This window comes from Anomalospiza imberbis, chromosome 7 (assembly GCF_031753505.1).
Source record: "Anomalospiza imberbis isolate Cuckoo-Finch-1a 21T00152 chromosome 7, ASM3175350v1, whole genome shotgun sequence".
In the NCBI taxonomy this organism is placed as follows: domain Eukaryota; kingdom Metazoa; phylum Chordata; class Aves; order Passeriformes; family Viduidae; genus Anomalospiza; species Anomalospiza imberbis.
Genome location: NC_089687.1, coordinates 38,791,763 through 38,816,098, shown reverse-complemented (window position 1 = coordinate 38,816,098; position 24,336 = coordinate 38,791,763). Strand labels below are relative to the sequence as shown.

At 58.4% G+C, this 24,336-nt stretch overlaps 3 protein-coding genes and 1 long non-coding RNA gene across 4 annotated transcripts; all 4 read right to left on the bottom strand.

The window, feature by feature from the left end:
* Window positions 1-9,661: 9,661 nt before the first annotated feature.
* LOC137477656 (uncharacterized) lies at window positions 9,662-10,481 on the bottom strand. Its single transcript, XR_011001132.1, has 3 exons — window positions 10,376-10,481; window positions 10,067-10,204; window positions 9,662-9,834 (listed from the first exon to the last, which is right to left on the bottom strand). It is a non-coding gene; the product is annotated as an uncharacterized lncRNA (long non-coding RNA).
* A 264-nt stretch (window positions 10,482-10,745) lies between these two features.
* Window positions 10,746-12,762, bottom strand: LOC137477671 (maestro heat-like repeat-containing protein family member 6). Its single transcript, XM_068196828.1, has 6 exons — window positions 12,554-12,762; window positions 12,107-12,439; window positions 11,773-11,921; window positions 11,368-11,515; window positions 10,970-11,160; window positions 10,746-10,887 (listed from the first exon to the last, which is right to left on the bottom strand). The coding sequence occupies exons 2-6, from the start codon at window positions 12,437-12,439 to the stop codon at window positions 10,746-10,748; spliced, it is 963 nt and encodes a 320-aa protein (XP_068052929.1). The 5' UTR covers window positions 12,554-12,762.
* Window positions 12,763-18,423: 5,661 nt separating this feature from the next.
* LOC137477670 (maestro heat-like repeat-containing protein family member 6) lies at window positions 18,424-20,687 on the bottom strand. Its single transcript, XM_068196827.1, has 7 exons — window positions 20,473-20,687; window positions 20,164-20,301; window positions 19,755-19,931; window positions 19,491-19,646; window positions 19,229-19,330; window positions 18,766-18,868; window positions 18,424-18,488 (listed from the first exon to the last, which is right to left on the bottom strand). Exons 1-7 carry the CDS (start codon window positions 20,677-20,679, stop codon window positions 18,424-18,426), a joined length of 948 nt encoding a protein of 315 aa, XP_068052928.1. The 5' UTR covers window positions 20,680-20,687.
* A 155-nt stretch (window positions 20,688-20,842) lies between these two features.
* On the bottom strand, window positions 20,843-23,611 carry LOC137477669 (maestro heat-like repeat-containing protein family member 6). The gene is made up of 6 exons (XM_068196826.1): window positions 23,605-23,611; window positions 22,204-22,715; window positions 21,870-22,018; window positions 21,465-21,612; window positions 21,067-21,257; window positions 20,843-20,984 (listed from the first exon to the last, which is right to left on the bottom strand). Exons 1-6 carry the CDS (start codon window positions 23,609-23,611, stop codon window positions 20,843-20,845), a joined length of 1,149 nt encoding a protein of 382 aa, XP_068052927.1.
* Between the last annotated feature and the right edge of the window lie 725 nt (window positions 23,612-24,336).

The following is a 24,336-nucleotide window of genomic DNA, read 5'->3' as shown; positions in this document are numbered from 1 at the left end:
AGGCCTCTGAGCGCCAGGCGACGCCGCTCCCTGCACTCGCTCTGCAGGTGCCTTGACATGATCTTCAGGGATGCTGACACCAGATTTAGTCAAATCCAAGAACTTTAGGACCTGAAAGGCACAGGGCAGTGACAGGGGACCCTGCCGGCAGGAGCCCAGAACCGCACAGGGCTGGGGCCCAGGCAGCAGCACAGGGCGTGGGCACCGTCCTGGCCGCTGTGGCTACGAGAGGGCAGAGAGCTGGGAGGCAGCTCAGCGAGGCAGCGCTGGCCAAACAGGCTCACCTCCACAAGGAATGCCAGGAAGGGCAGATCCCAGTGTGGCGCCTCTCTGCTGAGTGGCTGGAGCAGGTGGAATGCAATGCGGGAACAGAAGGGGACCAAGATATTGCACATCTCCCTGGAAGGGGGAAAAAGCCACCAAGGCCCTGAGGTGGGGGGGCCAAACCCCTCCCAGGACTGACTCACAGAGGTCTGGTTTTTCCCCAGCATCTCTGGAGGGGATGTAGGTGCTTTTTAGGGCAGCTCTTTCTGGACACCCTCCTCTCCCCGCCTTTTCAGTCTCCTTGGCCGTCCCTTGGTGATGAGGCCCTCTGGCCCATGACCACAGGGGCACAGGGCACAGATGCTGGGGGCAGTGGGGAGAAGGGGGTCTCACCTGGCCAACAGACCCACGGCGTAGTGCTGGGTGTCAGCACACAGCAGCATGTCCCAGCCACGCTTGTGCTTCATAGCCTTCACCACACGGTCACAGCGCAGTTGGTAGAGCAGAGCCTTCATGACCTGCACTGCAAACCTGTGTGCAAAGAAAGCCCAGTCACACTGGGAGCACTGGCGCTGGCCACAAGGGCACGGGAAGGACAAGAGGACTGGGACCTGTTGGGCTTGCTGGGAAGGCGGTGTTCCTCCTGGCATGCTCTCCAGAAGTTATCACTTCCTCTGGTGGCGTCCTGCTGTGGTGGTGATGACAACATGGAAGAGCAGAGCCACAAACAGGTGGGAGGAATAAGGGATCATCGCCTTGTTGCACGCAGGCACCTGGACAATCACCCAGATCACCAGAGTTGCCTGCAAGAGAAGCAGCCCCAGGCAGGGCTCAGTGCCGAGGTGTCCATGGGGCAGGGCCCAAGGGCAGACGCTGGGGAGCAGAAGGCCTGGTGCCCCCTGAGCCTGCCCCTGGCCCCGGTTTCAGCCCAGCGCCTGAGGCGGAGAGAGGATGGAGAGCTGCTGGAGAGGCGACCTTGGGGTGAGCAAAGGCCAGTTCCAGAAACTCACAGCCAGGGCAAAAACGTCCTCGTTGTCCCCATCAGACGTGCACATTCTGTGCAGAGGCCAGTCCTCATCACACGGAGCAGTGTTGGCAGCACTTCTCTCCACTGCTGGTCCCGATGATCCTATGGTTCTCCACATCATTGCAGCAGCTCTGTGGGATCAGAGCTCTGTGTCAGGGGCATGTCGGTCACAGCACCATGCCCTGTGCAGCTGTGGGGGCCCAGGTGACAGAGCCCTGGAGCCCTGAAGGGCAGGGAAGGAGCACTGGCAGCAGGCTCAGGAAACAGAGGGGCCCGAGGGTCCTGGGCCTCTCTGCTGTCTGGCAGACCCCACGGGACAGGCTGTGCAGGGCCACGGCCCTAAAGGCTGGCTGAGCCCTGAGCTCTCCAGGCTCGTGGGCCCTGTACCTGTCACACGTTGGGGCACAGCGCAGGAGGGTCAGCACCACGTCAGCAGGGTGTTCTTCAGCCAGCTCACAAGGTCAATTTGCAGCCTGGCATCCACAGAGACGTGGGAGACGAGACTCTGGTGGATGTTCCTTACAATGCCTGGCACCTGGAGGAGGCATGGGGAAGACTTGGAGCACTGTCCAGGGGAGAAACTTCCCATGCTGCCCCCAAGAAGTGGTTTACTTCCCGCCACACTGTGCTGGCCTCAAAGGCTGAGTGGGCCCAGTTACCATGGCTTGAGGGGACACACAATCCTGGGAAGTCCTCCAGGCCTGGCCCCAAGCTGCTTACCTGCTGCTGAGAAAGAACAGCACTCTCCTCGAAAAAATCCATAGTGGGAGCATGAATCATAGTGGGAGTGGGCGTGGTGTCAGTATTTGTGATGCCCTGAGTCTCTTCATTGTTGCTGTTTGTGATGGCCACATCCTCAGTCTTTGACGAGTGAAGAGCCTTTGCCCAGGTTTCAGTCGCTGAGGCGTCAGAGTCTCTGAGCGCTCAGCCGAATCCGGGCTGACATCAGGCTCAGCCTGGAGCTCGGTCAGCCCCGAGTCAGGCTTGGCTGGGCCCTCAGCTGCTGTGCTGCGGTCTTTCTCCGCCGAATGCGCAGGAACTTCCGAACATCTGCAGGAGAACAAAGGACAGGGAAGCCTGGTGTGTTCCATGGAGTGCTCCAAGCGTGGTGCTCGGCTGAGCAGTGACAGCAGGCCCAGCCCAGGTGGGGATGGCTGCTGGTACCTTCAGGCTTTTGCGGAAGCGGCCACGGCTGGGTTCCTGCTCTTGTGTCTGGTCCAGGGCTGCACCTGGAAAAAAGCGAGCACAGCCAGAGCTGAGGGGCTGCTGGAGAGGCCCGGAGAACACAGCCCAGCCCTTTGTTCCCCAGGAAGGGACAGTCCCGGGATGCCCCAGGGGATGGAGCACGGCCACTGCGGGGTGTCTGCCCGGCCACTCTTCCATCCTGTCCATGGGCATGTCCCCAGGGGATGGGATGGGATGGGATGGAATGGGATGGGGTCAAGCTGGCTGCAGCCATCAGCCCTGTGGCTCAGCTCTGCCACTCACCTGAGACAGAGAAACCTCAGGAAGGCTGCAGGACAGCAAGTCCTGCACTCTGGTCTTGAGGGCTCCTGCCACAATGACAGGAGACTCCTTGTAAGGATTGTGGTCACCAATTCCCTCAGTCTGGCCTTGCGGGCACCTGCAAAAGAAAAGCCTCGGGAAGGCCACGGGCTGCCAAGTCCCGACGTCCTGCCACGAGGTCACCTGTAGGAATAACGCCTCGGAAAAGCTCCGGGTCGGACACGAACGAGCGCGCTGTGCGGGGGCTCCTCACGACACCGCTCTGTCCCGTCCTGTTACGTCGCCTGCTCCGAGCACTGTGGCGTGCTCTTGTCACTGCCAGCTCCTATGTCACCACGTGTCACAAAGGGAGGGCCCCTGGACACCCTGTCCCGTTCCATGCCATGGTGACCGTGCTGCAGCGTGTCACAAAGGGCCCTTGCACACACTGTTGCCACCTGCTGTGGGGCCGCCCCCAGCCCACCCTAAGTGGCCAAGGTTGGAAGGAATCCCTGGCCCCAGGTGTCTGAGACAGCCCAACAGGATCTTTAGGAGCAGCTCAAACCATCAGCAAACCCTGCCCTGCTCTGCGGGATCAGGCCATTTAAGAATCCTCAATTCAGGAAGGCTTTACTTCTCATTGGGCCACTGGAGTAGTTCCAAAATTTGCAAACTTCTCAAATTAATAGAGATTGCTGGAGAATGTGAATGATTTGGAAGTTTGTTCCCATCTAAAAGCAGCAACTCATTTGCCGTAACACATTCCACTGAAAGTCTCCTTGGAAACATAGCACTATAGAGAGGCAAAAAGAAGACCATTCTTTGGTGTGCAAATGGTTTTCAATGAAGGGATGATAATGTCGTCATTCTCTTAAGGAATAAAAGCTCTCAAGGAATGAAAGTCCACTCAGTCTTACAAAAGTAGCCCAAACAAATGAGTAGATGGAAAAAGGGCTCATCCTCCCCCAGTAAGTGGCCAATAAGGTACAGCTCTCCCATCTTGTTCCCTGCAGGAGAATCAGGACCACAAAGAGGAAAAGTCACAGATATTCCTTCTGCCCTCCATAAGCAAAGCTGTGCCAAATCACAGATGCTGCCTTCAAGTTTATTCAAATTCCAGCCTAGACCTCTCACCTTCCAGACAACTCCTTCCTCAACACGCTCCCCAACACCAACCCCCCGCAAACACCCGCAGAGAAGCCCTCAACAGCCTGCCAGGACCCCCAGCTGTCCCTGTCCCTCCTCAAAGCTTTCCCACCATCCAGCAGACCCCCTGGTTCCCTGCATGTGCCGTGGGATGGCACTCTGAAGGATCTTCTCCGAGGAATTCCCTGGCAGCAAGCTCAGGCTGCCAGGCCTATGGATCCTGGCTCATCCTGACACGCGGAGCCAGACTCTAAAACTCAGAGACAGAGTGAGTTTTAAAGTAGGTATGTTTATTCAGCCGGACGCATGTGGGACATTTCCCCAAATACATGCGTGCCCCTTGCTTACACACGTGTTCTTTTATCCCTGGAGTGTTACATATGCATTAAGTTTCCCCATGGGCCATTTCCTGGCTCCCCTCCCTCTCCGCTCTGTATGCTAATCAGCTTGTCGGTCCTCTGCGCCTGCGCAGCTGTCTCTGGTGGTCGTCCCAGGCTTCGGGGGTCGTAAAAGGGATGAAGTAAGAATGGTCTTCTTCAGGCTGACTTTTCGACCCCACTGCTTTGCACATGCCCATTGATTCCTTGGCCACGGTCCAAGCCTGGGGTCAGGATCCATCTGTTCCCAGAACATAAGGGGCCCCATTTTCAGTTGTCTTTACACCCTGTATCCTGTTTTCCATATACATTCCTTCTCCTTATCAGGTCTCTCCTTGCTGCTCTGCACGTAGTCTCTTCCTTTCCCATAGGCCAGGATACGGTATATTCTCACGTAACACAAGGATGTGGCCCTAAGCAATATCCATTATTTTATATGCCTATTACTATTCAATACCTTCTAATTAATATCTTCTAGTTCTAACCCCATGTTTCAATCCTTCCCACCAAGCCTTCCTGTGCACGGCTGTTCCACTGGCACATCTGCGCTCAGCTCGGACTTCTCCACTCAGCCAGGGCTGCTGGTAAAGGATTGAGAGCAGCCTGGCAAGCTCTTTTTCCAGCTCCCTCTGTACTCTTGGGGCAGGTAGAACATTCCACAGGAAAGCAACTGGTGCCACAGGGAGTGGGCAGCATCAGGCAGCTCTGGGGAGGCCCCTCAGGACTGCTGTACCCTGAGGGAACACTGTTGGCCATCCCCTGTGTGTATCTGCAAAAGCTTAAAATCAGCTGCCTCAGCTTCCAGGGCCTCTCTTGGCCAGCATCCTGACGTGGATGCAGGACTGCTGCGAGGCACTGCTGGGACCCAGCGGGACAGGACCGGCTGTCTCGTGTCCACGTAGCACCCCTCACGCAGCCAGGGCCATCCCGAAAGCAGACAGACGCTCCCGTGTCAGCAGAGAGGAGCAAGGAGCACTGGGCTCCTCTCAGGGTACCTCAGCTGGGCTCGCTCCACAACACGCCTCCATTGTAAGGCCTGCTGATGCCCAGCTGCCAGAAATGCCCACCTTGTGCTCTCCAAGATGCACAGGGAGAGCCAATGAGCAGGACACTTTGGGAGGCAAACCTTCCAAGCCTTTCTGAGGCCAGGCACGCACCAAGATCAGCCAAGACTCTCCACGCTGCCTGGCCCACCCAGCCCAGCTCTGTGCTGGCCCTGGGCCACAGCAGCTCCCACCAAGCAGGAGGCAAATGCATATTGCCAAGAGCTGAAACCCAGCTGTCTTGGTTTGGAAAGACAGGTGTCTGCTAAGGAAGGCAGGAACCTCCCCTGAAATGGAAAAATGTAGACCTCTTCCCTCTGAATTGCTCTAAGTTTGAAATTAAGGGGGGCTCCCAGGCAAAAATATGGGAGCAGGAATACCAGTTCTTTATTAGGGAAGGAAATAACAGATAAAATAAACAATGCAGTGAACTAAAACAACACTGACAGAGTCAGAATACAACCTGACACCCTGGTGGACAGGGTGTTGGTAGCAGTCCAATTGGAATTGTGGCTGCAGTCCTCCCGGAGTGTCAGGTGTGGTTCTGTTGGAGAAGTGATCTTGTGGAAAAGGGTGCAGTCTTCCTCTGAAGAGGCAGTGGAAGAGGCAGCTGTTCCTCTGGGAAAATCCAGCGCAGAAATAGCTTTGCTCCTGGGCCAGAAGTTCAAGACCATACATGCAGGTAGGGATGCTTGGCTCCTCCCTCTGGGCGGAGCATCTCACAATGGCATGTTACAGTTCTTTTCAGTCTTGCAGTGGCCCACTATCAGCAGATGTCTTTCCAGAGGGAGGATTGATTGTGGAAGAGGTAAGGAACAACTGCCCGCTTCACACAAGACAACTGCCATACAGATGGCAAATAGAATACATCTTGCTTTTTTCGATCTGGGGCAACAGCAGACAGGGAAGATGTGAAAAGGGTGTGTGTAAAGGCCTTTTAATTCACAGCTCCCACAGAGAGCTTTGGGGCTCACAGCGGGACAGAGACGGTTCTGCTCGCACCTCTGTCCAAAGGGGGGTAACACATCCTGCTGCAGGTGCTTGGCTTGGTCTCGGCAGGTCCAGGTGGATGCCAAACCTGCTCTTCACAGCCTTCTTCCTGCCCCTCTGCCAAGTGCAATGGGCCTTCAAGGACTGAAAGGAGCACAGAGAGCCAAAGGGGGATACTCGCACCTACCTCACTGGGAGCTCCCTGGGAAGCACTTTCCTTGAGAAGCAAGCCCCTTTCCTCCAAAGGCGTTTCCCAAAATGTGTAGGTTTTCTGGGGAACAACAACACTCCCTCAAGAAACGCTGGCAAGGCTGAAAGACTTCAGGTCCTTTCAGGACAGGCACTCCAGCTCTAGCTCGTATTCCCCCAAGCGTGTTTCCAGGTGGAGGCTCAGACGTGCAGCCTCAGGCCCTCTACAAACATGAGCTGCCCGCTGCCTCTTCAGCTGCCTCAACTCCTGCCTGCACTCACGGCACCAAAACTAGGCTGGTCCCGGCCAGAGCCCAGAGCCCTGTTCCCACAGGATGCTCTTGCCAGCACCTTCCAGCACGCAGCGCTTTTCATGCCTGCTCCCAACAGGCTTTGGAAGGCAGAGCCCAACCTGGCTGCCTCTGCCACCAGCACACCCCAAACACAGGCGGAGGAAGAAGCAGCAGGGGCTGTTTTGCGGCCATGGCCCAGAGAAACTGGAAGGGCGCCCACCCTGTGGGCTCACTTGGTTGGCTTTCTGACTGGCTCTGAGCCTGGGGCTGCCATTCTTCACTTGTGGGGACCAGAACCACACCTAGGATCCCGGCACTGCCTGACAGCGCTCCAGGCACTGGCACGGTCGCGCGTCCGAGTCTCGGGCACCGCGCTGCTGCTTCATTTGCCCTCAGGCACACCCAAAGCTCCCTGTTAAGCCCGGATGGTCGCTGGTTCTGCCCTCTTCCTCATCCTGTGCAGGGATGGAGCACCGCTGTGCTTTCAGGAAGCTATTCTTGAAAACCTCCAGCATTCCAAGCTCCTTTGCCCTCTGTGGATGCTTGCCATGGAATCCCTCACAGCTGGGTTCAGAGCATACTCAGGCTGGCTCTTCCAAAGTTCTAGGGGCTCCAAGGTGCTCAGCAAGATCTCTAACTCCACAGTGTTGTGGAATTTCAGCACAGGCACCTTTCCAGCCTGATCTGCCCTCGTTCCTCTGTGTGTGTGCACAAACCATGGCATGGAAGAGGACGGCAGCAGGGGCCTGTGTGCCCCAGGGCTCGGGATTTGCGTCGCTTCATCTCCACAGAGATGGAGGCAAAGTGAAGAAGCCAAACTGTTTATTAATGGAAGATGAAACCAAGGGCTGAGGTGGGAGGGAAAAATTGGGATCGGCAGGATCTGAGGGCTGGAGGGAAAGAGGTGTCAACAGGGAGGGAGAGTGGAGGGAAAAAGAGGGGATGGGCAATGTCTGAGGGCTGGAGGGAAGAAGCTATCTATAAGCAGGGAGAGGGCTGGAGCCCTGCAAGTTTCCCACAGGGTCAGGCGTTCCAATCATCCGCTGTGCCTGGAGCTCCAGCTGGTCTCTTCTGGTCTCAAGGTAGTCTCATCTTCCATGGCATTTGGAGGCCTGATGCAGACACTGGTTCTTCTGAGCCAGTTCTGCAGCTCTTTCATTGAATAGATGCTGAAATTCCATGTTTGTCTGGGAAGGTCTGTCATCTCTCCTCAGGGCTTGAAGGGCTGGAAGAGAGAGGAGCAGAGCCCCAGTTAGAGCCAGGAATCCTAGGAGACCTTCCTGTGAGGTCCATCACACCCAGCTCTTGCCATAGCCACAAGAAAAGGGGGTGTCAACTGGATCAGCCTGCCATGAGTCCGCCCCTCCGAGACCCTGAAATCTCTCTGTGCTCTGCCCACGCCACCTGTTATCCACACAAGGAGCAAAGCCCACCCCAGCCGGGACAGGGATTGCAGCACCCTGCCCAGGCATTGCACCTCTCCCGCCAGTCCCCGCTGTCAGCCCGCTGCCCTCACTCACCCTGACTGAGGGCGTGGAGCTCTTCCTGCTGCCCCATCAGAAGCACCCCGGCCATCCCTGTGAACACAGAGGTTGTCACGGCGCTGCCAGCGGCACAGCTCCCTGCCAGCGGCGCTGCCAGCCCTGTGGCCACACGCCCTGGTGGCCCGGCAGGGCTCAGCCCGGGCCCTTGCCGCACGCTGCCGCCCCAGGGCACGGCTGCCGGAGGGCGGCAGCAGCGCCGAGGCCAGGCGGGGCTCCACGGCGCCGGGCCCGGATGGCGCTGCCGGGGCAGCAGCCGGGGCTGGGGCCGAGCTGCGGCGGGGCGGGGAGGGAGCCCGGGCTCGTGGCTCACCCATGAACCTGACGGCCGCCTCTCGCAGGGGCTCCTGTGGGCTGTCCAGGTAGGGAAGGGTCTGGCGCAGGTGCTCGGCCACTCGGCTCCTGTCCTCTTCCAGCTGCAGAGAGCGGCAGGAGGGAAGGGTTGGCGCGGGCTCGGCCCCTGGGCCGGGCGCTCCCTGCGCCCTGCCCCGGCCTCCCCTGCCCACACAGCCCCGAGGCCCGGCCAGCAGCCGCTGGCACCGGGCTCTGGAGGGGGCAGAGGGCCGGCTGCTGCCCGGGGAGCCACGGGGCCGCCCCGCAGCCCTGCCGGGCCGGGCTCCATCAGCACCCGGCTGGGGCCCACGGGAGCCTGGAGAAGAGCCAGTGCGGCCTCTGGGTGCAGCACCGGGCAGGGGCACAGCTGCCAGCCCACACACCGAGCACCGCGCTCAGGGGGCTTCTCCAGGCTGAGCATGGGGCTTCCAGGCCATCCTTACCAGGCGCTCTGCAAACTTCCACAGCTGCTCCTTCTTCACCAGCTGCTTGAGCTTCCTTCTCTTCAGGAACTCGGCCACACGAAGCAGTGTTTCCTGAGAGGCCTGGAGAGCAGCAGAGAGCCAGAGATGGCCCCACAGCCCAGGACACAGGACCCGTGTTCCTGTGCCAAGGCCTGGAGGAGGCTGCAGCCCTGCCAGGCGCCAGGGCAGGAGGCAGCTGAGCTCCCTCCCAGGGATCCACCAGCAACACGCAAAACCTCACCTTTGCAATGCGCTGATTCTCATCATGGCAGTAGAAAAAGAGTGGGAGCAGGCTTTGGCTCAAAATCTTCTCAAGGGGCTTTTTTCCCTCATCCACTACCAGGTCCATCACCCTGAAGAAAAGCTCAAGCGAGAGCACCTGCACATAGCTGTTGTCCTGGAGGAAAGGAAGTGGGTGAAGCCTTAAGACCAATTACTCCAGGTTCACGTGGGCAAAGTTTCTGGGGAGCAGTCATGGCCTGCAGATGGGGACACAGAGCCTTACACGGTCAAAGAGCAGCAGGAGCGCCTCAGCCAGCTTTGGGGCAGTGGTGCTGGATACCAGGATGTCTTTGTGCTGGAGCACATTCCTGAACACACGGAGGCTCATGCTGACCACGTCTCCATCTGCATCTCCCAGCAACTCCAGAAGGCTTTGAGAAACACTGCACATCCTTCTGGCCTGTGTGGAACACAAGGCTGTGCTGGGAAGCCATGGACGGCTGCACGGCCAACACCGCCCTGGCTCTGCAACCCCACCCTGCTGCTGCAGGGCCCTCGGGCCAAAGGCCTGTCCCAAAGCACTGGGGCAGGTGAGGCAGGAGAGCTGGCAGCAGCTGCCTCAGCCCCTGAAGTCCTGCCAGCCCAAGGGGCTGCTTTGCCCAGCGCAGCTTCAGCCGCTGCCCCCTTCTCACCGTCAAGGGATCCTTGCTGAGCACCACGAGGCCTCTGAGCGCCAGGCGACGCCGCTCCCTGCACTCGCTCTGCAGGTGCCTTGACATGATCTTCAGGATGCTGACACCAGATTTAGTCAAATCCAAGAACTTTAGGACCTGAAAGGCACAGGGCAGTGACAGGGGACCCGGCCGGCAGGAGCCCAGAACCGCACAGGGCTGGGCCCAGGCAGCAGCACAGGGCGTGGGCACCGTCCTGGCCGCTGTGGCTACGAGAGGGCAGAGAGCTGGGAGGCAGCTCAGCGAGGCAGCGCTGGCCAACAGGCTCACCTCCACAAGGAATGCCAGGAAGGGCAGATCCCAGTGTGGCGCCTCTCTGCTGAGTGGCTGGAGCAGGTGGAATGCAATGCGGGAACAGAAGGGGACCAAGATATTGCACATCTCCCTGGAAGGGGGAAAAAGCCACCAAGGCCCTGAGGTGGGGGGGCCAAACCCCTCCCAGGACTGACTCACAGAGGTCTGGTTTTTCCCCAGCATCTCTGGAGGGGATGTAGGTGCTTTTTAGGGCAGCTCTTTCTGGACACCCTCCTCTCCCCGCCTTTTCCAGTCTCCTTGGCCGTCCCTTGGTGATGAGGCCCTCTGGCCCATGACCACAGGGGCACAGGGCACAGATGCTGGGGGCAGTGGGGAGAAGGGGGTCTCACCTGGCCAACAGACCCACGGCGTAGTGCTGGGTGTCAGCACACAGCAGCATGTCCCAGCCACGCTTGTGCTTCATAGCCTTCACCACACGGTCACAGCGCAGTTGGTAGAGCAGAGCCTTCATGACCTGCACTGCAAACCTGTGTGCAAAGAAAAGCCCAGGTCACACTGGGAGCACTGGCGCTGGCCACAAGGGCACGGGAAGGACAAGAGGACTGGGACCTGTTGGGCTTGCTGGGAAGGCGGTGTTCCTCCTGGCATGCTCTCCAGAAGTTATCAACTTCCTCTGGTGGCGTCTGCTGTGTGGTGATGACAACATGGAAGAGCAGAGCCACAAACAGGTGGGAGGAATAAGGGATCATCGCCTTGTTGCACGCAGGCACCTGGACAATCACCCAGATCACCAGAGTTGCCTGCAAGAGAAGCAGCCCCAGGCAGGGCTCAGTGCCGAGGTGTCCATGGGGCAGGGCCCAAGGGCAGACGCAGGGGAGCAGAAGGCCTGGTGCCCCCTGAGCCTGCCCCTGGCCCCGGTTTCAGCCCAGCGCCTGAGGCGGAGAGAGGATGGAGAGCTGCTGGAGAGGCGACCTGGGGGTGAGCAAAGGCCAGTTCCAGAAACTCACAGCCAGGGCAAAAACGTCCTCGTTGTCCCCATCAGACGTGCACATTCTGTGCAGAGGCCAGTCCTCCATCACACGGAGCAGTGTTGGCAGCACTTTCTCCACTGCTGGTCCCGATGATCCTATGGTTCTCCACATCATTGCAGCAGCTCTGTGGGATCAGAGCTCTGTGTCAGGGGCATGTCGGTCACAGCACCATGCCCTGTGCAGCTGTGGGGGCCCAGGTGACAGAGCCCTGGAGCCCTGAAGGGCAGGGAAGGAGCACTGGCAGCAGGCTCAGGAAACAGAGGGGCCCGAGGGTCCTGGGCCTCTCTGCCTGTCTGGCAGACCCCACGGGACAGGCTGTGCAGGGCCACGGGCCCTAAAGGCTGCTGAGCCCTGAGCTCTCAAGGCTCGTGGGCCCTGTACCTGTCACACGTTGGGGCACAGCGCAGGAGGGTCAGCACCACGTCAGCAGGGTGTTCTTCAGCCAGCCTCACAAGGTCAATTTGCAGCCTGGCATCCACAGAGACGTGGGAGACGAGACTCTGGTGGATGTTCCTTACAATGCCTGGCACCTGGAGGAGGCATGGGGAAGACTTGGAGCACTGTCCAGGGGAGAAACTTCCCATGCTGCCCCCAAGAAGTGGTTTACTTCCCGCCACACTGTGCTGGCCTCAAAGGCTGAGTGGGCCCAGTTACCATGGCTTGAGGGGACACACAATCCTGGGAAGTCCTCCAGGCCTGGCCCCAAGCTGCTTACCTGCTGCTGAGAAAGAACAGCACTCTCCTCGAAAAAATCCATAGTGGGAGCATGAATCATAGTGGGAGTGGGCGTGGTGTCAGTATTTGTGATGCCCTGAGTCTCTTCATTGTTGCTGTTTGTGATGGCCACATCCTCAGTCTTTGACGAGTGAAGAGCCTTTGCCCAGGTTTCAGTCGCTGAGGCGTCAGAGTCTTCTGAGCGCTCAGCCGAATCCGGGCTGACATCAGGCTCAGCCTGGAGCTCGGTCAGCCCCGAGTCAGGCTTGGCTGGGCCCTCAGCTGCTGTGCTGCCGGTCTTTCTCCGCCGAATGCGCAGGAACTTCCGGAACATCTGCAGGAGAACAAAGGACAGGGAAGCCTGGTGTGTTCCATGGAGTGCTCCAAGCGTGGTGCTCGGCTGAGCAGTGACAGCAGGCCCAGCCCAGGTGGGGATGGCTGCTGGTACCTTCAGGCTTTTGCGGAAGCGGCCACGGCTGGGTTCCTGCTCTTGTGTCTGGTCCAGGGCTGCACCTGGAAAAAAGCGAGCACAGCCAGAGCTGAGGGGCTGCTGGAGAGGCCGGAGAACACAGCCCAGCCCTTTGTTCCCCAGGAAGGGACAGTCCCGGGATGCCCCAGGGGATGGAGCACGGCCACTGCGGGGTGTCTGCCCGGCCACTCTTCCATCCTGTCCATGGGCATGTCCCCAGGGGATGGGATGGGATGGGATGGAATGGGATGGGGTCAAGCTGGCTGCAGCCATCAGCCCTGTGGCTCAGCTCTGCCACTCACCTGAGACAGAGAAACCTCAGGAAGGCTGCAGGACAGCAAGTCCTGCACTCTGGTCTTGAGGGCTCCTGCCACAATGACAGGAGACTCCTTGTAGGGATTGTGGTCACCAATTCCCTCAGTCTGGCCTTGCGGGCACCTGCAAAAGAAAAGCCTCGGGAAGGCCACGGGCTGCCAAGTCCCGATGTCCTGCCACGAGGTCACCTGTAGGAATAACGCCTCGGAAAAGCTCCGGGTCGGACACGAACGAGCGCGCTGTGCGGGGGCTCCTCACGACACCGCTCTGTCCCGTCCTGTTACGTCGCCTGCTCCGAGCACTGTGGCGTGCTCTTGTCACTGCCAGCTCCTATGTCACCACGTGTCACAAAGGGAGGGCCCCTGGACACCCTGTCCCGTTCCATGCCATGGTGACCGTGCTGCAGCGTGTCACAAAGGGCCCTTGCACACACTGTTGCCACCTGCTGTGGGGCCGCCCCCAGCCCACCCTAAGTGGCCAAGGTTGGAAGGAATCCCTGGCCCCAGGTGTCTGAGACAGCCCAACAGGATCTTTAGGAGCAGCTCAAACCATCAGCAAACCCTGCCCTGCTCTGCGGGATCAGGCCATTTAAGAATCCTCAATTCAGGAAGGCTTTACTTCTCATTGGGCCACTGGAGTAGTTCCAAAATTTGCAAACTTCTCAAATTAATAGAGATTGCTGGAGAATGTGAATGATTTGGAAGTTTGTTCCCATCTAAAAGCAGCAACTCATTTGCCGTAACACATTCCACTGAAAGTCTCCTTGGAAACATAGCACTATAGAGAGGCAAAAAGAAGACCATTCTTTGGTGTGCAAATGGTTTTCAATGAAGGGATGATAATGTCGTCATTCTCTTAAGGAATAAAAGCTCTCAAGGAATGAAAGTCCACTCAGTCTTACAAAAGTAGCCCAAACAAATGAGTAGATGGAAAAAGGGCTCATCCTCCCCCAGTAAGTGGCCAATAAGGTACAGCTCTCCCATCTTGTTCCCTGCAGGAGAATCAGGACCACAAAGAGGAAAAGTCACAGATATTCCTTCTGCCCTCCATAAGCAAAGCTGTGCCAAATCACAGATGCTGCCTTCAAGTTTATTCAAATTCCAGCCTAGACCTCTCACCTTCCAGACAACTCCTTCCTCAACACGCTCCCCAACACCAACCCCCCGCAAACACCCGCAGAGAAGCCCTCAACAGCCTGCCAGGACCCCCAGCTGTCCCTGTCCCTCCTCAAAGCTTTCCCACCATCCAGCAGACCCCCTGGTTCCCTGCATGTGCCGTGGGATGGCACTCTGAAGGATCTTCTCCGAGGAATTCCCTGGCAGCAAGCTCAGGCTGCCAGGCCTATGGATCCTGGCTCATCCTGACACGCGGAGCCAGACTCTAAAACTCAGAGACAGAGTGAGTTTTAAAGTAGGTATGTTTATTCAGCCGGACGCATGTGGGACATTTCCCCAAATACATGCGTGCCCCTTGCTTACACACGTGTTCTTTTATCCCTGGAGTGTTACATATGCATTAAGTTTCCCCATGGGCCATTTCCTGGCTCCCCTCCCTCTCCGCTCTGTATGCTAATCAGCTTGTCGGTCCTCTGCGCCTGCGCAGCTGTCTCTGGTGGTCGTCCCAGGCTTCGGGGGTCGTAAAAGGGATGAAGTAAGAATGGTCTTCTTCAGGCTGACTTTTCGACCCCACTGCTTTGCACATGCCCATTGATTCCTTGGCCACGGTCCAAGCCTGGGGTCAGGATCCATCTGTTCCCAGAACATAAGGGGCCCCATTTTCAGTTGTCTTTACACCCTGTATCCTGTTTTCCATATACATTCCTTCTCCTTATCAGGTCTCTCCTTGCTGCTCTGCACGTAGTCTCTTCCTTTCCCATAGGCCAGGATACGGTATATTCTCACGTAACACAAGGATGTGGCCCTAAGCAATATCCATTATTTTATATGCCTATTACTATTCAATACCTTCTAATTAATATCTTCTAGTTCTAACCCCATGTTTCAATCCTTCCCACCAAGCCTTCCTGTGCACGGCTGTTCCACTGGCACATCTGCGCTCAGCTCGGACTTCTCCACTCAGCCAGGGCTGCTGGTAAAGGATTGAGAGCAGCCTGGCAAGCTCTTTTTCCAGCTCCCTCTGTACTCTTGGGGCAGGTAGAACATTCCACAGGAAAGCAACTGGTGCCACAGGGAGTGGGCAGCATCAGGCAGCTCTGGGGAGGCCCCTCAGGACTGCTGTACCCTGAGGGAACACTGTTGGCCATCCCCTGTGTGTATCTGCAAAAGCTTAAAATCAGCTGCCTCAGCTTCCAGGGCCTCTCTTGGCCAGCATCCTGACGTGGATGCAGGACTGCTGCGAGGCACTGCTGGGACCCAGCGGGACAGGACCGGCTGTCTCGTGTCCACGTAGCACCCCTCACGCAGCCAGGGCCATCCCGAAAGCAGACAGACGCTCCCGTGTCAGCAGAGAGGAGCAAGGAGCACTGGGCTCCTCTCAGGGTACCTCAGCTGGGCTCGCTCCACAACACGCCTCCATTGTAAGGCCTGCTGATGCCCAGCTGCCAGAAATGCCTACCTTGTGCTCTCCAAGATGCACAGGGAGAGCCAATGAGCAGGACACTTTGGGAGGCAAACCTTCCAAGCCTTTCTGAGGCCAGGCACGCACCAAGATCAGCCAAGACTCTCCACGCTGCCTGGCCCACCCAGCCCAGCTCTGTGCTGGCCCTGGGCCACAGCAGCTCCCACCAAGCAGGAGGCAAATGCATATTGCCAAGAGCTGAAACCCAGCTGTCTTGGTTTGGAAAGACAGGTGTCTGCTAAGGAAGGCAGGAACCTCCCCTGAAATGGAAAAATGTAGACCTCTTCCCTCTGAATTGCTCTAAGTTTGAAATTAAGGGGGGCTCCCAGGCAAAAATATGGGAGCAGGAATACCAGTTCTTTATTAGGGAAGGAAATAACAGATAAAATAAACAATGCAGTGAACTAAAACAACACTGACAGAGTCAGAATACAACCTGACACCCTGGTGGACAGGGTGTTGGTAGCAGTCCAATTGGAATTGTGGCTGCAGTCCTCCCGGAGTGTCAGGTGTGGTTCTGTTGGAGAAGTGATCTTGTGGAAAAGGGTGCAGTCTTCCTCTGAAGAGGCAGTGGAAGAGGCAGCTGTTCCTCTGGGAAAATCCAGCGCAGAAATAGCTTTGCTCCTGGGCCAGAAGTTCAAGACCATACATGCAGGTAGGGATGCTTGGCTCCTCCCTCTGGGCGGAGCATCTCACAATGGCATGTTACAGTTCTTTTCAGTCTTGCAGTGGCCCACTATCAGCAGATGTCTTTCCAGAGGGAGGATTGATTGTGGAAGAGGTAAGGAACAACTGCCCGCTTCACACAAGACAACTGCCATACAGATGGCAAATAGAATACATCTTGCTTTTTTCGATCTGGGGCAACAGCAGACAGGGAAGATGTGAAAAGGGTGTGTGTAAAGGCCTTTTAATTCACAGCTCCCACAGAGAGCTTTGGGGCTCACAGCGGGACAGAGACGGTTCTGCTCACACCTCTGTCCAAAGGGGGGTAACACATCCTGCTGCAGGTGCTTGGCTTGGTCTCGGCAGGTCCAGGTGGATGCCAAACCTGCTCTTCACAGCCTTCTTCCTGCCCCTCTGCCAAGTGCAATGGGCCTTCAAGGACTGAAAGGAGCACAGAGAGCCAAAGGGGGATACTCGCACCTACCTCACTGGGAGCTCCCTGGGAAGCACTTTCCTTGAGAAGCAAGCCCCTTTCCTCCAAAGGCGTTTCCCAAAATGTGTAGGTTTTCTGGGGAACAACAACACTCCCTCAAGAAACGCTGGCAAGGCTGAAAGACTTCAGGTCCTTTCAGGACAGGCACTCCAGCTCTAGCTCGTATTCCCCCAAGTGTGTTTCCAGGTGGAGGCTCAGACGTGCAGCCTCAGGCCCTCTACAAACATGAGCTGCCCGCTGCCTCTTCAGCTGCCTCAACTCCTGCCTGCACTCACGGCACCAAAACTAGGCTGGTCCCGGCCAGAGCCCAGAGCCCTGTTCCCACAGGATGCTCTTGCCAGCACCTTCCAGCACACAGCGCTTTTCATGCCTGCTCCCAACAGGCTTTGGAAGGCAGAGCCCAACCTGGCTGCCTCTGCCACCAGCACACCCAAAACACAGGCGGAGGAAGAAGCAGCAGGGGCTGTTTTGCGGCCATGGCCCAGAGAAACTGGAAGGGCGCCCTCCCTGTGGGCTCACTTGGTTGGCTTTCTGACTGGCTCTGAGCCTGGGGCTGCCATTCTTCACTTGTGGGGACCAGAACCACACCTAGGATCCCGGCACTGCCTGACAGCGCTCCAGGCACTGGCACGGTCGCGCGTCCGAGTCTCGGGCACCGCGCTGCTGCTTCATTTGCCCTCAGGCACACCCAAAGCTCCCTGTTAAGCCCGGATGGTCGCTGGTTCTGCCCTCTTCCTCATCCTGTGCAGGGATGGAGCACCGCTGTGCTTTCAGGAAGCTATTCTTGAAAACCTCCAGCATTCCAAGCTCCTTTGCCCTCTGTGGATGCTTGCCATGGAATCCCTCACAGCTGGGTTCAGAGCATACTCAGGCTGGCTCTTCCAAAGTTCTAGGGGCTCCAAGGTGCTCAGCAAGATCTCTAACTCCACAGTGTTGTGGAATTTCAGCACAGGCACCTTTCCAGCCTGATCTGCCCTCGTTCCTCTGTGTGTGTGCACAAACCATGGCATGGAAGAGGACGGCAGCAGGGGCCTGTGTGCCCCAGGGCTCGGGATTTGCGTCGCTTCATCTCCACAGAGATGGAGGCAAAGTGAAGAAGCCAAACTGTTTATTAATGGAAGATGAAACCAAGGGCTGAGGTGGGAGGGAAAAATTGGGATCGGCAGGATCTGAGGGCTGGAGGGAAAGAGGTGTCAACAGGGAGGGAGAGTGGAGGGAAAAAGAGGGGATGGGCAATGTCTGAGGGCTGGAGGGAAGAAGCTATCTATAAGCAGGGAGAGGGCTGGAGCCCTGCAAGTTTCCCACAGGGTCAGGCGTTCCAATCATCCGCTGTGCCTGGAGCTCCAGCTGGTCTCTTCTGGTCTCAAGGTAGTCTCATCTTCCATGGCATTTGGAGGCCTGATGCAGACACTGGTTCTTCTGAGCCAGTTCTGCAGCTCTTTCATTGAATAGATGCTGAAATTCCATGTTTGTCTGGGAAGGTCTGTCATCTCTCCTCAGGGCTTGAAGGGCTGGAAGAGAGAGGAGCAGAGCCCCAGTTAGAGCCAGGAATCCTAGGAGACCTTCCTGTGAGGTCCATCACACCCAGCTCTTGCCATAGCCACAAGAAAAGGGGGTGTCAACTGGATCAGCCTGCCATGAGTCCGCCCCTCCGAGACCCTGAAATCTCTCTGTGCTCTGCCCACGCCACCTGTTATCCACACAAGGAGCAAAGCCCACCCCAGCCGGGACAGGGATTGCAGCACCCTGCCCAGGCATTGCACCTCTCCCGCCAGTCCCCGCTGTCAGCCCGCTGCCCTCACTCACCCTGACTGAGGGCGTGGAGCTCTTCCTGCTGCCCCATCAGAAGCACCCCGGCCATGCCTGTGAACACAGAGGTTGTCACGGCGCTGCCAGCGGCACAGCTCCCTGCCAGCGGCGCTGCCAGCCCTGTGGCCACACGCCCTGGTGGCCCGGCAGGGCTCAGCCCGGGATCTTGCCGCACGCTGCCGCCCCAGGGCACGGCTGCCGGAGGGCGGCAGCAGCGCCGAGGCCAGGCGGGGCTCCACGGCGCCGGGCCCGGATGGCGCTGCCGGGGCAGCAGCCGCGGCTGGGGCCGAGCTGCGGCGGGGCAGGGAGGGAGCCCGGGCTCGTGGCTCACCCATGAACCTGACGGCCGCCTCTCGCAGGGGCTCCTGTGGGCTGTCCAGGTAGGGAAGGGTCTGGCGCAGGTGCTCGGCCACTCGGCTCCTGTCCTCTTCCAGCTGCAGAGAGCGGCAGGAGGGAAGGGTTGGCGCGGGCTCGGCCCCTGGGCCGGGCGCTCCCTGCGCCCTGCCCCGGCCTCCCCTGCCCGCACAGCCCCGAGGCCCGGCCAGCAGCCGCTGGCACCGGGCTCTGGAGGGGGCAGAGGGCCGGCTGCTGCCCGGGGAGCCGCGGGGCCGCCCCGCAGCCCCGCCGGGCCGGGCTCCATCGGCACCCGGCTGGGGCCCACGGGAGCCTGGAGAAGAGCCAGTGCGGCCTCTGGGTGCAGCACCGGGCAGGGGCACAGCTGCCAGCCCACACACCGAGCACCGCGCTCACGGGGCTTCTCCAGGCTGAGCCTGGGGCTTCCAGGCCATCCTTACCAGGCGCTCTGCAAACTTCCACAGCTGCTCCTTCTTCACCAGCTGCTTGAGCTTCCTTCTCTTCAGGAACTCGGCCACACGAAGCAGTGTTTCCCGAGAAGCCTGGAGAGCAGCAGAGAGCCAGAGATGGCCCCACAGCCCGGGGCACAGGACCCGTGTTCCTGTGCCAAGACCTGGAGGAGGCTGCAGCCCTGCCAGGCGCCAGGGCAGGAGGCAGCTGAGCTCCCTCCCAGGGATCCACCAGCAACACGCAAAACCTCACCTTTGCAATGCGCTGATTCTCATCATGGCAGTAGAAAAAGAGTGGGAGCAGGCTTTGGCTCAAAATCTTCTCAAGGGGCTTTTTTCCCTCATCCACTACCAGGTCCATCACCCTGAAGAAAAGCTCAAGCGAGAGCACCTGCACATAGCTGTTGTCCTGGAGGAAAGGAAGTGGGTGAAGCCTTAAGACCAATTACTCCAGGTTCACGTGGGCAAAGTTTCTGGGGAGCAGTCATGGCCTGCAGATGGGGACACAGAGCCTTACGTGGTCAAAGAGCAGCAGGAGCGCCTCAGCCAGCTTTGGGGCAGTGGTGCTGGATACCAGGATGTCTTTGTGCTGGAGCACATTCCTGAACACACGGAGGCTCATGCTGACCACGTCTCCATCTGCATCTCCCAGCAACTCCAGAAGGCTTTGAGATACACTGCACATCCTTCTGGCCTGTGTGGAACACAAGGCTGTGCTGGGAAGCCATGGACGGCTGCACGGCCAACACCGCCCTGGCTCTGCAACCCCACCCTGCTGCTGCAGGGCCCACGGGCCAAAGGCCTGTCCCAAAGCACTGGGGCAGGTGAGGCAGGAGAGCTGGCAGCAGCTGCCTCAGCCCCTGAAGTCCTGCCAGCCCAAGGGGCTGCTTTGCCCAGCGCAGCTTCAGCCGCTGCCCCCTTCTCACCGTCAAGGGATCCTTGCTGAGCACCACGAGGCCTCTGAGCGCCAGGCGACGCCGCTCCCTGCACTCGCTCTGCAGGTGCCTTGACATGATCTTCAGGATGCTGACACCAGATTTAGTCAAATCCAAGAACTTTAGGACCTGAAAGGCACAGGGCAGTGACAGGGGACCCGGCCGGCAGGAGCCCAGAACCGCACAGGGCTGGGCCCAGGCAGCAGCACAGGGCGTGGGCACCGTCCTGGCAGCTGTGGCTGCGAGAGGGCAGAGAGCTGGGAGGCAGCTCAGCGAGGCAGCGCTGGCCAACAGGCTCACCTCCACAAGGAATGCCAGGAAGGGCAGATCCCAGTGTGGCGCCTCTCTGCTGAGTGGCTGGAGCAGGTGGAATGCAATGCGGGAACAGAAGGGGACCAAGATATTGCACATCTCCCTGGAAGGGGGAAAAAGCCACCAAGGCCCTGAGGTGGGGGGGCCAAACCCCTCCCAGGACTGACTCACAGAGGTCTGGTTTTTCCCCAGCATCTCTGGAGGGGATGTAGGTGCTTTTTAGGGCAGCTCTTTCTGGACACCCTCCTCTCCCCGCCTTTTCCAGTCTCCTTGGCCGTCCCTTGGTGATGAGGCCCTCTGGCCCATGACCACAGGGGCACAGGGCACAAATGCTGGGGGCAGTGGGGAGAAGGGGGTCTCACCTGGCCAACAGACCCACGGCGTAGTGCTGGGTGTCAGCACACAGCAGCATGTCCCAGCCACGCTTGTGCTTCATAGCCTTCACCACACGGTCACAGCGCAGTTGGTAGAGCAGAGCCTTCATGACCTGCACTGCAAACCTGTGTGCAAAGAAAAGCCCAGGTCACACTGGGAGCACTGGCGCTGGCCACAAGGGCACGGGAAGGACAAGAGGACTGGGACCTGTTGGGCTTGCTGGGAAGGCGGTGTTCCTCCTGGCATGCTCTCCAGAAGTTATCAACTTCCTCTGGTGGCGTCTGCTGTGTGGTGATGACAACATGGAAGAGCAGAGCCACAAACAGGTGGGAGGAATAAGGGATCATCGCCTTGTTGCACGCAGGCACCTGGACAATCACCCAGATCACCAGAGTTGCCTGCAAGAGAAGCAGCCCCAGGCAGGGCTCAGTGCCGAGGTGTCCATGGGGCAGGGCCCAAGGGCAGACGCAGGGGAGCAGCGGGCCTGGTGCCCCCTGAGCCTGCCCCTGGCCCCGGTTTCAGCCCAGCGCCTGAGGCGGAGAGAGGATGGAGAGCTGCTGGAGAGGCGACCTGGGGGTGAGCAAAGGCCAGTTCCAGAAACTCACAGCCAGGGCAAAAACGTCCTCGTTGTCCCCATCAGACGTGCACATTCTGTGCAGAGGCCAGTCCTCCATCACACGGAGCAGTGTTGGCAGCACTTTCTCCACTGCTGGTCCCGATGATCCTATGGTTCTCCACATCATTGCAGCAGCTCTGTGGGATCAGAGCTCTGTGTCAGGGGCATGTCGGTCACAGCACCATGCCCTGTGCAGCTGTGGGGGCCCAGGTGACAGAGCCCTGGAGCCCTGAAGGGCAGGGAAGGAGCACTGGCAGCAGGCTCAGGAAACAGAGGGGCCCGAGGGTCCTGGGCCTCTCTGCCTGTCTGGCAGACCCCACGGGACAGGCTGTGCAGGGCCACGGGCCCTAAAGGCTGCTGAGCCCTGAGCTCTCAAGGCTCGTGGGCCCTGTACCTGTCACACGTTGGGGCACAGCGCAGGAGGGTCAGCACCACGTCAGCAGGGTGTTCTTCAGCCAGCCTCACAAGGTCAATTTGCAGCCTGGCATCCACAGAGACGTGGGAGACGAGACTCTGGTGGATGTTCCTTACAATGCCTGGCACCTGGAGGAGGCATGGGGAAGACTTGGAGCACTGTCCAGGGGAGAAACTTCCCATGCTGCCCCCAAGAAGTGGTTTACTTCCCGCCACACTGTGCTGGCCTCAAAGGCTGAGTGGGCCCAGTTACCATGGCTTGAGGGGACACACAATCCTGGGAAGTCCTCCAGGCCTGGCCCCAAGCTGCTTACCTGCTGCTGAGAAAGAACAGCACTCTCCTCGAAAAAATCCATAGTGGGAGCATGAATCATAGTGGGAGTGGGCGTGGTGTCAGTATTTGTGATGCCCTGAGTCTCTTCATTGTTGCTGTTTGTGATGGCCACATCCTCAGTCTTTGACGAGTGAAGAGCCTTTGCCCAGGTTTCAGTCGCTGAGGCGTCAGAGTCTTCTGAGCGCTCAGCCGAATCCGGGCTGACATCAGGCTCAGCCTGGAGCTCGGTCAGCCCCGAGTCAGGCTTGGCTGGGCCCTCAGCTGCTGTGCTGCCGGTCTTTCTCCGCCGAATGCGCAGGAACTTCCGGAACATCTGCAGGAGAACAAAGGACAGGGAAGCCTGGTGTGTTCCATGGAGTGCTCCAAGCGTGGTGCTCGGCTGAGCAGTGACAGCAGGCCCAGCCCAGGTGGGGATGGCTGCTGGTACCTTCAGGCTTTTGCGGAAGCGGCCACGGCTGGGTTCCTGCTCTTGTGTCTGGTCCAGGGCTGCACCTGGAAAAAAGCGAGCACAGCCAGAGCTGAGGGGCTGCTGGAGAGGCCGGAGAACACAGCCCAGCCCTTTGTTCCCCAGGAAGGGACAGTCCCGGGATGCCCCAGGGGATGGAGCACGGCCACTGCGGGGTGTCTGCCCGGCCACTCTTCCATCCTGTCCATGGGCATGTCCCCAGGGGATGGGATGGGATGGGATGGAATGGGATGGGGTCAAGCTGGCTGCAGCCATCAGCCCTGTGGCTCAGCTCTGCCACTCACCTGAGACAGAGAAACCTCAGGAAGGCTGCAGGACAGCAAGTCCTGCACTCTGGTCTTGAGGGCTCCTGCCACAATGACAGGAGACTCCTTGTAAGGATTGTGGTCACCAATTCCCTCAGTCTGGCCTTGCGGGCACCTGCAAAAGAAAAGCCTCGGGAAGGCCACGGGCTGCCAAGTCCCGACGTCCTGCCACGAGGTCACCTGTAGGAATAACGCCTCGGAAAAGCTCCGGGTCGGACACGAACGAGCGCGCTGTGCGGGGGCTCCTCACGACACCGCTCTGTCCCGTCCTGTTACGTCGCCTGCTCCGAGCACTGTGGCGTGCTCTTGTCACTGCCAGCTCCTATGTCACCACGTGTCACAAAGGGAGGGCCCCTGGACACCCTGTCCCGTTCCATGCCATGGTGACCGTGCTGCAGCGTGTCACAAAGGGCCCTTGCACACACTGTTGCCACCTGCTGTGGGGCCGCCCCCAGCCCACCCTAAGTGGCCAAGGTTGGAAGGAATCCCTGGCCCCAGGTGTCTGAGACAGCCCAACAGGATCTTTAGGAGCAGCTCAAACCATCAGCAAACCCTGCCCTGCTCTGCAGGATCAGGCCATTTAAGAATCCTCAATTCAGGAAGGCTTTACTTCTCATTGGGCCACTGGAGTAGTTCCAAAATTTGCAAACTTCTCAAATTAATAGAGATTGCTGGAGAATGTGAATGATTTGGAAGTTTGTTCCCATCTAAAAGCAGCAACTCATTTGCCGTAACACATTCCACTGAAAGTCTCCTTGGAAACATAGCACTATAGAGAGGCAAAAAGAAGACCATTCTTTGGTGTGCAAATGGTTTTCAATGAAGGGATGATAATGTCGTCATTCTCTTAAGGAATAAAAGCTCTCAAGGAATGAAAGTCCACTCAGTCTTACAAAAGTAGCCCAAACAAATGAGTAGATGGAAAAAGGGCTCATCCTCCCCCAGTAAGTGGCCAATAAGGTACAGCTCTCCCATCTTGTTCCCTGCAGGAGAATCAGGACCACAAAGAGGAAAAGTCACAGATATTCCTTCTGCCCTCCATAAGCAAAGCTGTGCCAAATCACAGATGCTGCCTTCAAGTTTATTCAAATTTCAGCCTAGACCTCTCACCTTCCAGACAACTCCTTCCTCAACACGCTCCCCAAAACCAACCCCCCGCAAACACCCGCAGAGAAGCCCTCAACAGCCTGCCAGGACCCCCAGCTGTCCCTGTCCCTCCTCAAAGCTTTCCCACCATCCAGCAGACCCCCTGGTTCCCTGCATGTGCCGTGGGATGGCACTCTGAAGGATCTTCTCCGAGGAATTCCCTGGCAGCAAGCTCAGGCTGCCAGGCCTATGGATC